This window comes from Echinops telfairi, unplaced genomic scaffold (genome assembly GCF_000313985.2).
Source record: "Echinops telfairi isolate 266 unplaced genomic scaffold, ASM31398v2 ScPeMD7_70;HRSCAF=299, whole genome shotgun sequence".
Taxonomy (NCBI): Eukaryota; Metazoa; Chordata; class Mammalia; order Afrosoricida; family Tenrecidae; genus Echinops; species Echinops telfairi.
In genome coordinates, this window is record NW_022103968.1 from 30,612,623 (window position 1) to 30,625,735 (window position 13,113).

At 39.0% G+C, this 13,113-nt stretch overlaps 1 protein-coding gene across 1 annotated transcript in view; it reads right to left on the reverse strand.

Moving 5' to 3' along the window:
- Positions 1–13,113, reverse strand: part of R3HCC1L (R3H domain and coiled-coil containing 1 like) — a 95,553-nt gene that overhangs the window by 30,244 nt on the left and 52,196 nt on the right. Inside the window, exon 3 of the mRNA XM_004701013.2 lies at positions 7,357–9,161. Within this exon, the coding sequence (XP_004701070.1) occupies positions 7,357–9,147 (1,791 nt within the window). The 5' untranslated portion in view covers positions 9,148–9,161. The remainder of the gene's footprint in view (positions 1–7,356; positions 9,162–13,113) is intronic.

Consider the following 13,113-nt stretch of genomic DNA (forward strand, 5'->3'; position numbering starts at 1 on the left):
AAGATATGACAAAATAATAATTTATAAATTATCAAGGGTTCATGAGGGAGGGGGGAGCAGGGAGGGAGGGGGAAAATGAGGAGCTGATGCCAGGGGCTCAAGTGAGAGCAAATGTTTTGAGAATGATGAGGGCAATGAATGTATAAATGTGCTTTACACAACTGATATATGTATGGAGTGTGATAAGAGTTGTATGTGCCCCTAATAAAATGACTTAAAAAAAAAAAAGAAATGCTGCATCACCAAAGTCCTTGATGGCACAGAGGACGATACTGGATTGGAAAACCATCAATATTAATGACTGACACAAGAATTCATCAGGAAAAGTGAACTATGAACTAATTAGATTAGGCTACAGTCAAAGGATAGGAAATTTTTAATCAGTTTTTATCACCTTCATTTTCCTTTTCATGTATATAAGATAATATACAATAAACATTTATGTCTAAAGCTAAGAGAGTTCTTTTAACATACAAAATTAAAATCCTAAGTGATAAGCATATGGTATAAGTTTCTCAGTGATACATAAGATGGTACATCTTAAAATCAATGGCATATTCAATTCAATTCAACAGAAGACTGATTTTTTTCCTAGTTATTTCTGAGAATAAGTTTCATCTCCACAAGACTGCAAACTCCTTTAACCTTGTTATCCTTCTCTTTTACCCATTATATCACCAAGTCCTGAGCAGAGAGCACTTACCCAAACCAAACCCACTGCCATCAGTAGATTCCAAATCATTGTGAACCCACATGACAGCATAAAACTGACCAGTAGGTTTCCCATGAAGGCAATTCTCTACAGAAACAGACGAACATATTTATATTTGTCTTCCTCAGAATAGCTGGGGATTCAACTGCCCACCTTTTGGCTAGCAGACTAGAGTTTTAACAACTGTTAACACCAAGGCACAGAAAAGGTGTTCAATATCTATTGATGGCTACCACTTGTCGGTACTGCTGAGAAGCCTACAGTAGATTAAAGGTCTTTTTCAATGCAATAGGAACCAGAACTTTATCCTGTCCTTTTCAATGCTAACATTCTTCTTTAAACCAAACAACCAACAATAAAACTTGTACAGTTTTATCTCTAAGACAGGATAAGGTTCTAATTCCTAGTGCTTTAAATGTGAGGGTTGATCTATAACATACCCTGGCTTAGAACTTTGAAGTTATAGAAAGAATAAGAATGTTTTTTGTGATTACTTTTAATTAAACACTATTAAGTATTTTAAACTATAGCTATGGTTTATAACAACTTAAACATGGGAGGTACAAGGAGGATTCTCATACAAGGAGACTAGAGACTTGACCACAAGTTGGTAGAATAAAATGACAGAAGTTGCTGCAAGAGTCATCATATTTATACAGCATCAAACCATACAAAAGGAGCCCTGGAGGCGTTGTTGGGTAAACGTTGGACTGCTAACCAAAAGGTGGGCAGTACAAACCTACCAACTGCTTCTCAAGAAGATGAGGCTATCTTCTCCCAGAAAGATTTACAAAGCCTCAAAGACCTGTTAGATGTCAGAATCAACTCAATGGCAGTGGAGTAATCCATACAGTCAATTCTCAGTATATAGTTTTGTTTTTGCTTTTGCTATCTTGTCATCACTACTTACCTACTTATTAACTCATCTTCTTTAAAAGAAAATCAGTTTAAAATTTTATGATTTACTCAAGACTGGTAAATGAAAATATTTAACTGAAGAATATGCTTAAACTTTTTTCTTTTAAAAAAAAAATCATTTTATTAGGGGCTCATACAACTCATCACAATCCATACATACATCAATTGTGTAAGCCACATTTGTACATTCATTGCCCTCATCATTCTCAAACTTTTTTTAATGAGTTTTTAAGTATTCTAGCTTTGATTCAATTTAAGGATTCCAGAATCACAGAAAATTGAAAGCAATGGTTTTTTCCATTTCATTTTAATTTTTGATGATATTAAAATCAGTTTACTAGAATGAAAATATTTTACCAACTTATCTCCCCACTTTTGGCAGATTGGAATAACACCACTGATATAAAGAAATCCAAAAAATTACTTAAAAGTCTTTCCAAATTTTTTGATCCAAGTTCAAAAGCATACATTAAAAAGATAATGACACTACAGTATATAACGTATAACCCACGTTATAGCTCCAACTCCCTTTACCAGTATGTGCTTCTTCAGGCAAAGTCATTTTCAATAGTAGAAAGATAAAGTCAGCCTTAGCACTGTAACATTTTATACATGAAGTATAAAAATGGATAATGTCTCCAATAATAATCTCTATCTGAAAATAAAAGATCTACTATATTTGAGCTATATATTCTTATCAAGGAACCAAAGCCAGACATGCAAACTTTGCTTCACAGCATTTGTAACACAGAATGGGCAAAATGCTATGCAAGGTGTCACCTTCTGATTTCTCTAAAACAGGTTATCAGTAACACCTCTCTATTATCATGAGTGAAACAGCCAGGCCTAGAACACTGGATGGAGGTAACAGCAAAAGAGGAGGAAAGTACACAAGAACGCAGAAAAAGGACAAAGGACAAAAGGAAATAGGAACAAGAGAAAGTTACAATGATGTATAATGCTAACAGCAGTGTTCTGACTATTATATTTCAGATAGTTATTTAGTGACCGTAGTGCCAGAGGATAAATTTGAGAGGTCTAGTCCTCTCCTTCCAAAAGCCCTGGTAGCCCTTTGTTAGCCTAAACCTTCCCTCCCTGATATGGCCACTACACAGGGAATGAATTCAACTGAATAAACAGTATGAATCACATCACCACCCCTACCTATCTGTTCAACTATATCCTCCCTTGCAATACATACATCTTGTGCTTAACTAAACAGAATCCCAGTCAGGGACAGAGCAAGGCATATTAGGAATCGCGTCTTCAAACAACCGTCCTTAAATAAAACCCCCCTTGCACTGACAATACAGGCCTAAAGCAGAGTGCCTACTTTTAGAAATTAAAACACTGCGGAGTGAATGCTGATTCAGAGAAGGGAGTTTTTCAGACTTGGGACTCACATGACTGAACACACTAACTGTGAGCAATGTTAATCTTGGAAATCTACATAATGTTCTTTCTTTTTGGGTGTACCAGAGATCTATTCATTATCTGTTAATGGACTGGATATTCAACAATATATATATATAATTCAATCAAATTCTTCACAGGATGCCCTAAGTGAGTGCATTTAAAATATACAGCCGCTGGGAGTTAAGTCTAAATCCCCACTTAGGGCAACAACATATTAACTCGGTCACTTTTATAAAAATATGAATCTCAAATCTGCTAAGATCAGCTGGAATAAAAAGAATGTAAAAATACAGATTTGTATTAATTTCAGAAATAGCAAAGTACCTACAAACATCAGACAATAAAATGATAGGGGTGTGTGATTAAATCTCTTACCTAACTGACACAGCCAAGTCTACTCAAAAGCAGTATTAAGCAGTGCGGCCCTTGTGATTTCACCCTTTGAAAAAGCCATTCTCTGTAACACTCATTAGATGATCAAATCTAGCCTTAGGGATCTCTTCCTATGGTTGTTTGATAGGCTGCTTTATATTATTTACCCTTGAGATTGTTATTTGGCTACATAGTTACACCTTGTCTCTCCAACTATAATGTATGCAATTTTAGAAGAGAGAAGTTGGCATAGTGCTTTTAGCACAAAAGTGACAATAATCACTAACTTGTACCTGCTACTTATTGTGTATCAAATTCTAAGCACTCAATATTTGCTGTTATTGAAATAGATGGGTCCCAACTATTATTCATACCTCTAGGGGATTGGTTTTCTTCCCTTGATACTTCATATAACTTGCTGAGTGCTGGATTATTCATTTTTCCTTCTGATTTTGTTTCCCACTTAAAATTAATAGGAATTTCACAAAAGACTAAAAGGGGACAATAAGTGTGAATGGGAGTTAGCACAGTAAAGAAAAAGTACGAATAAGTAGCATTCTTTTTTATCTTTCCATGGTTGGTAGCAGCATTCTATAACTGAGCCAAATTCAAAGGCACTGTTACTGAGTGCTTTCTGGTTCATAATGACCCCATAGGATAGTGTACAACTGCCCTGGTGGGTTTCCAGTGCTGTAACTCTTTACAAAGGGAGACAGATTCATCTTTCTCCCAAGGAACTGCTGGTGGAGTCAAACACTTGCCATGCAATTAGCAGCCCTACATGTAAACTCACTATGCCACCAGGACTCCATTCTGTAACAAAAGGATTTTCTAAATGGCAGGTTTCCAAGTTCTTAAAATACAAGTGACTCTTATCTAAATAATTACTCCTACCCAAAAAAGCTAAATCAAGGTCAGAAGTAGCCCAACGAAGGGGTCCTATGCCAGCATCCATCAACATCAATGTTACATTGCTGGTATCCTGTTAACTCTCCTACCAATAGGTGGTTTGATCTGTATAGGAGGCAGTAGGGCTGTGGAAATTATACCAAGAGAACAATAATTCTTATGTTCTTGTTCCAAGATCTCAGATGGCTAAAAGACACTCCAATATCCTGACTTTCATCAATACCAACCTAAGTTTCTGGGCATCACGTACCATGACTTTAAGAATGTTAAGTGTGATCTTTGGAGACTCATCAAGACTTGCATTTCCAGGATCCCAATAATGGCATCTATGCTCTCTACCTGCCTTAGGCAGTTTTGAGGTTTGAATGGCACAGGAAATTGCTTCCTATGCCCAAGACTGGCACACCCTGTTGTATGGCATACCTCCCAGCCTAACAGAGGAGGAGTCTATCTCCACGACTGGCCACTATCAACAAAGAAACAGGCCAACTGGGAAAAGAGCCAAAAACCTTGGGTTGGAATGTTTTCAAGGTAGGCAGGCACTCTGGTTTAACATTTAATAAATTATGCTTAGAGCCATATAAATAATAAATTAAGAGAACTAGTCACCCAAGAGCTATTAATGTTATTGGTTTTATGACATCTTTTAATAACACAATTATTATTACATCTTCTAAAACCCAAAACAAAAGAGGCCATCATCGTCTGAAGTTGAGTCCACTAGCTGTCATTTTCCATTCATCACGCCATTTCCTGCTTTCATCCATCCTCATCCATCAACATAGAAACCCACTCCCTCCCAAGCACCTCCAGCAAGAAGCCAAATACAACACTCAGGCTCTGGAGGCAGGAAGCTCCAACTCTACCCTGGGACCTAGATCCATCCAACACACATCTATTGAATACTACTATGTGTGAAAAGCTGTATGTGCTCTGCCCTTGTGTCACAGGACGCAGAGAAGTTCTTGTGTTCTCTACATGCCTGTGCTTTCTACCTCAGCGATAGACCGTTTGATAACTCCTGTTAATATTGCTTCCTTTCTGAGACTAAGGTTTCTCTTCATCTTTAGTCACTTCCAGTCATCTTTAGTTATCTGTTTTTAATCTGAATCGGGTCTCTTATTCTCAAAACACCACTGAACAGTATTTTTCTAATTACAGGCTGACAGTCATCTCTGGTTCCCTGACTGACAATCTGATACATATTTATCTTTGAACAGAGGTTCTCAAGCTGTGTGTATAGCAGAATTAACTGAAAAACTTAGAAATATAAAGAGGCTTTTAAAAAAGTTTGTGGGGGAAATTTCATTATCTTTTCATTCCATTTTCCAAAACCTTTTTGAAACCCCTTGTAGAGACACAAGTGAGGTGTTGCATTTTTAGCATTACCAAGTAATGCACAGGCCCTTGTCTGTGGACCACTTTGAGACTCATTGATTTTTGTTTGGGTCTCAAATCTGATGCAAGCAATAAATTATTCATGTAATTTTAAGGGATTTGTGAATGGATATTTATAGATATCCTCTAATTTTTCAAAGGAATATTTAAGATATACTGTTTTCCTGACTTGACAGTAGAAAGTGTTCTTGGTGGTATAGGGAAATTCAGTGTGTATAAACACCCACCAAAAATGAGGTTGGCAATTACTCCTAAAGGATCACATTATAATGTCCTGGAGAGTGGGAGAAAAAGATGAATCAAAAACCCAAATCATAAGAGACCAGCCATACTAGACCCCCAAGACTATGGCCCTTAATCACCCTTCAGGTCTGGAACTGAACTCACCCGTGTCAGAATAATCAACTACTTCAAGTCCAAAGGGCAGCACTGACCCAAGAACAAAGGACAGGTTAGGGGAAAAGAAGGAATGAAAACAGGAAACACACTGAGTTAGTGGGCTAAGTGATGGTACACTGAACAAACTGTAATGAAACAAAATGTATATGAATTGCTGAACACAAAACTGATTATCTGCTCTGTAAACCTTTACCCAATTCACAGTGTTTTTTAAAATTTGGGTAGAATTGCTTAATACTGGAGAGTGAGCTCTTTCAAGAGGTTGCCCTCTTTATCATGTGGCTCTTTTACCTGCATGTGATAATTTTCTGTACCTCTGGTTTAGGTCTCAGAAGCAAAACACTCATTATTCAGTATTTAAAAGGATCTTTGACACTGTTCTAACAAAGTCCTTTATTTTGTAGGTGAAGAAATGGTCAGGGAGAAACTTGATTAGAACAGAACTAAACTGAAATCCTGATTCTGTCTTTCCAAAAGCTGTGACACATGAACTACGGTATCTCCATCTATGAAACTGTGGATCTTAGAAGAAAACCACTTTTTCCCCATCCAGGCAAGGGATTCGAGGCAACTATAAGAATTGAAAGGGGCGTGGTTCTACTATTAAAAACTAATTACCTTTATTTATAGTAAAGAATTTAAATGCTGGCTAGAGAATTATCTTAAGAAAATGGTAATAAACAATTTTCAAGCTGCTTTGAAAATCCAACATTTTGTTATTTATGAACGTTAACTAGTATGTCATTTACTGTATTTACATATTTTATAAACAATATTTATTCTCCATTATAACTCAGGGTTTATACTCCTTATAAACCATCCTGCCTTTTAATTTGGCTTTATTTTATCCTTTCCTTCTCTATATAGTGCCTAACATTATTCCAACATCTACTGAATAAATAATAATAAACCTTCCCCGTTAGACTTGCATGGTATATATAGAGCCTTTTAAGATGTTTCCCTCTGTATCTCAACAGACAGCAGGAATCCAAGTAATTCATCTCTACCCTATTCAATAAGGTTTCTCAGGATGTAGCTATTATAGATATAGCTCAATTCTGTTATGTTTTAGTTTTTAAAGATCTATCAGATATTCTTTCAGTCTTAGTTTTGTGCAGGGGGCTTTGAATTGGGTGTAATAAGTGAGTGTGCATACAGAATTACCACTGAAACACACCAGTTTTCCATATCTAAAAATCCCCTAACCTTCAAGGAATTTCATCTTAACCTACCTCTTGTAGAAGACGTGGATCCAAGCAGTCACCATCATCATTAAACATGGAGTCCCAACTTGCCTCAGTCTCAGTGCTTCCTTCCACATGAGAAGTTTCTGTTGCTTTTGGCTCCATGGGTGTTTCCATAGATTCCGATTCCGTATCACAAAAAGACACATCAAATTTTCTATCCTCTGACTCATCTTCCTCTTTTGTTTTAATCGTCTCAGCTCTCAGTTCATTCAACATTTCTGTGACATCACCAGCACAATCCACATCATTGCCCAAGGCACTGTCTGAAAGCACTTTTGTCCCATTTAATATACTAAGTTTAGAGTCCAAAAAAGTGGTATAATTACTACCAGCAATCTTCTTTATAGGTAAGGAGGACACACAATCTGACAAGCTCTCTGCCAACTTTCCTGCTGGCTCTGGGCAGCTCGATGCAGTACTCTCAGCATAAACGTCTGAACAAGTAGTCAGGTTGTTCAGATGGTTAGTGTCATTTCCACTTCTATCTACACGAAGAGGAACTGTGTCTGCATTTACTCCTGTGTATTTTAAGAAACTTCTTGTGTTGCTACGGGCATCATCAACTATTTTAACTGCAACTACACAAGGGCTGTCCACAGTTACATACTCAGAGAAGACATCTGTCATGTTCATCACACATACCTTAGTGGTAACATCACCTACACTATCAAGTCCATTATCTGTGGATGTTTCATGAGCAAGGATAGTTGTATCAGAAGGTTCATACTTTACACATAACTCAGCAGCAGTGCTAACATTTGTCTCACATTTTCTAATCATTATAGGATCAAAAGTGCCATTTATGTTCTCTAACTTGCTGAGTACAGGCATTTTCTGAGTGATGTGACCCAGAACCTCAGGAATGGAATCTATACTTTCCTCGCTCAAGATTATACCCGAACTATTGTCTCTCTCACCTACAGTCTGAGCTTTAGAGTCCAAACATGTCTGATCAATGATAATGTCTGGACTTCCAAGAACAGGAATAGCCATGATGCCTTCATTGCTGGGTTTCAATATTCCACCAGATGTGTGCATTTCTTGCTGTACAATTCCAGAATCAGAGGTCAACTTTAGTGATGCATTTATGTCGCCAGGCTTCGAGGCATAATTGAAGACCCCAGGAAACTGGGATACTATCTCCACAACATTAGAATCTGTTTCAATTCTGCTTTTCAAATCTCTGTCCTCCCATGTTTCCCCATTCAGTTCATGCCTACTAAAATCACAGCCTTCCACATTTTGGAATGGTGCGACCAGAGTTTGAGCCTCACCAACTTCTGAACAAGAATGTGACGGAAGCAAATTCTCACAACTTATCATATTTGTGGTCTCAGCTTCCAAGCGTTCTACCTTTTTTGGCTTAAAAGGCACATTGGATATAATCTCAGGAGTGGAGGCTCTTTGGTGATGTACTGGGGATAATACTTCTTTGGATTCAGTGGTCCCTTCCTTAATGCAAATTCTACCTTTGTTTTTTTCTCTATGGCCTGTATCTTTTTTTAACTTTGTTGAAGATTTCTTTCCTTCCCTACGATTATGTTCATTTTTGTCAGGATTAATATCTACTCTTTGAACTCCAGGTGTGTCTTTAAAGAGCTCTTTTTCGCAGAGAAAATGTTCTTTTTGTTCTTTCGCCACAGAGTTAGGGGGACCGTGGCTTTTTCCCTCATCATCTGCCTTGGAGAGGACCATACCCCTTCGAGCTTTGGGTACATAGAGTGCCATGTCAGGCCTTCTGGCTCGAACTCTGCATCTCTCTGTTTCTTGCTGCATGGCACTTCCTTAATCTGCAACAAAGAGAGAATGATTTAACTGCGAGAAACTAATTACAATGTATCGAACCAAGATATATTTTTTAAAAAGACTAGGTTATGAGCCTACATTTATAGATTTAGTATTAAGGTAGCAGAAGGACATTGGGCCTCCACTCAAGTACTCCCTCAACACAAGAATACTTTCTTCTATTAAATTGGCATTCTATGATGCTCACCTTCCCGACACAACCGCTGAAGACAAAGCGGGTGAATAAGCAAATGTGGTGAAGAAAGCTGATGGTGCCCGGCTATCAAAAGATATAGCGTCTGGGGTCTTAAAAGCTTGAAGGTAAACAAGCGGCCATCTAGCTCAGAAGCAACAAAGCCCACATGGAACAACATATCAACCTGTGTGATCACGGGGGGTCGAACAGATCACTGAAGACAAATGGGTGCATAAGCAAATGTGGCGAAGAAAGCTGATGGTGCCCGGCTATCAAAAAGTATAGCACCTGGGGTCTTAAAGGCTTGAAGGTAATCAAGCGGCCATCAAGCTCAGAAGCAACAAAGCCCACATGGAAGAAGTACACCAGCCTATCCAACCACGAGGTGTCGAAGGGATCAGGTGTAAGGCATCATCAGAACAAAAAATCTTACCATAGTGAATGATGGGGGGAGTGCGGAGTGGAGATCCAAAGCCCATTAGTAGGCCACTGGAGATCCCCTTGCAGAGGAGTCTCAGGGAGGAGATGAGCCAGTCAGGGTGCGATATAACAATGATGAGAAATACAACCTTCCTCTAGTTCCTAAAGGTTTCCTCCCCGCTCCCACTACCATGACTCGAATTCTATCTTGCAAGACTGGCTAGACCAGAGGAGGTACACTGGTACAGATAGGAACTGAAAATACAGGGAATCCAGGATGGATGAGCCCTATAGGACCAGTGGTGTGAGTGGCAAAACAGGGAGGGCAAAGGGAGAATGGGTAGGAAAGAGGGAACCGATTACATGGAACTGTGTGTGACCTCCTCCCTGGGGGACAGACAACCGAAAAGTGGATGAAGGGAGAAGTCGGACAGGGCAAGATATGACAAAATACCCATTTATAAACTATCAAGGGCTCATGTGGGAGGGGGGAGCGAGGAGGGAGGGGAAAAATGAGGACCTAATGTCGGGGGTTTAAATGGAGAGAAAATGTTTTGAGAAATGATGTACAAATACGCTTTACACAATTGATGTGTGTATGGATTGGGATAACAGTTGTATGAGCCCCTAATAAAATGTTTATATAAAAAAAAAACAAACTCTGCTACAATATACCTAATTCAATCAGATAATCAACTGAAGAGAGATTCCAAGTAACTCATGAATTTTATCAAAATATCCTTTCTTCATATTTCCCCAAACCTTTTACCTCTATTTCCCAAGTCCTCTTCCCTTTTAATAAGTATCATTGTCTTAAACTGAGTACAAACAGATCTTATCATAATAGTAATAGCCAGCCATCAAAAACCAAACTCACTGCTATCGAGTCAATGCTGACTCATAGTGACCCCCTATGGATTTCTGAGACTGTAACTGTTTAGGGGAGTTGAAAGCCCAGTGTCTTTCTCTCACAGAGCTGCTAGGGGTTTTGAACTGCTGACCATGCAGATCGCAGCCTAACATGTAACTACGACATGACCAGCGCTACTATTAACCAGCCATCAAGTACTCATAAAATACAACCATCTCTATATTCTAGAAGCATAGAATTTAGATTGATGAGTATATTCAAGAAGAACTAAATCACACCTGTTCAACAAAAATATATGTAAGTAAATGCAATGATTTTAATAGTAACCTGAATGGAAGAAGGTAGTTAAAACTATATTTGGGGCCTAAAGAATGACAAAAGAGGTAATCAAAGAATGCTTTTTGGAAGATTTGTTTTTGAAGTATGATGTCTTAGGAGAGGTTTTGGGTTTTTTTATAAGCATCAATCGGTCACGACTTATTGTCAACTTTCTTATTCCCAGTCCCAACAAATTAGGTCTGAGTACAGTGAAAGAGGGTAGAGACCAAGAAAATTCTGATGGAATAACTCAAGCTAATAATTTCCTGACCTACTTCCACCACAGTTGGCCAAGAAATTTGATAAGGGGAAGAAACTTATCACAGGTTAAATAAACCTTTACCTACGATTAACTAAGGGCATGGAAATGTGTTGGACAATTTCACATTGAGTTATTCTTTAATCTTCAAAACAGTGCTGTGAAGTATGAGTAAATACTAGTTTGTCCATGACAATGGGAATAAGAATATGGTAAAGGAGCTAGGGTAGGTTCAGTGGTTAAGCACGTAGCTGCTAACCAAAGGATAGGCAGTGTGAATCTTAACTGAATAAAAAATAGGCAGTGTCTCCAAGCAAGAAAGATGTGGTGGTATAGTTCTGTAAAGACTGTTGTTGGCTGCCACTGTTGTTTCTAATAGGGGCCCTATGTACAAAAGAATGACACAATGCCCAGTCCTAAGCCATCCTCACAATTGTTCTTATGTTTGACTTGATTGTTGCAGCCACTTGTGTCAATCCATCTTGTGGAGGGCCTTCCTCTTTTTCAGCTGCCCCTCTACCAAACGTGATGACCTTCTCCAGGGACTGGTCTCTCCTGACATGTCCAACGTACATCAGATGAAGTTTAGTCATCCTTGCTTCTAAAGAGCATTCTGGCTGTACTTCTTCCAAGGCAGATATTTTTATTCTTTTGGCAATCTATGGCATTTTCAATAAAATTAAAAGCATATGGGGCAATTCCCACTCTACCGTATGAGGCTCATTATGAGTCTGAAGTAACTCAATGGCAGTTACAGTATTTTGATTTATACATAGCAAGGAGTGAGTGGGCATATAAAAAGTTAACATGCTCAGCTACTAACTAAAATGTTCAAGGTTCAAGACGATGCAGAGGGCCCTTGAAGAAAGAACTAGGATCCACTTCTGAAAAATCAGTCATTGAAAACTCTATAGAAAAGCTCTAATCTACCACACTTGAGAGTTGCAATGAGTTGGAATCAACTCCAAGGTAACTGGTTATAAATAGCACAAGAGGTCAACAGGAGTGGCAATAGACTCTGACAACTGCCTCACTAGTTGCACAGAGCAAAGAAATATCCGTGTACATTCAGATGCACTCATTGTTAATATTTCACTACATAGATTTCAAAGGGGGTAGTAAGATGAGAGAAAAAGTTAACAATTTTGTCATTCTCTTCCAGATTTCTAAATTGTTAAATCTACAATCAATACTCTCATGATATAGAATTATGCACCAAGGGTCTCCAAAATGTTCATGGGAAAATTAAAAGATGGGGAACCTAAAAAAGAAATGGGTAGCGGGGGCACAGGGCACTAACCCACCCAAGTGGAGGGTATTGTTTATATCTCCACATGGAAAGAGGGACCAGACTTCAACCCAGTGCTCCAAGATGTGAATGCAACATACCAGCGTGGAGTAGGGAACCAGTGGGGAGGTATGGGGAACCGGCCCCAATCCCAGCTACTACGTGGACACCTGCCCCTCCCCCGAGAAGAATTTATTTCAAAGGATGGCATTGAATCTGCAGCTCCGGGAGAGGGACATATCTGATCAGAGAACATGGGAGCAGATGAAGGCAGAGAAGGAGAGTGGAGCACATCCTGGCCCACCAGGCCTTGAAGACAATGTTCCCGATTAGAGCAGCCAGTCCAGAAGGAGGACCACATGGCAGGCCCCACTGAGATATGATGTCCTTGACTGACCCACAGCCCTACAGCCGACAACACCAGAGACACAGTGTGGGAATTCCACCCGATCTAATCCCACCAGGCATCCCTTAGGCAAAACACTAAGGGAGTGCAACAGAACAGCAAAGGAACGGAGCGGCGAGGGCCGCATGGAATGCTGAAGGTGGACTTTGGGACCAGGGCGTGGTGCCCCAACAGACTGGACTGGAAAACACTCCTAAAG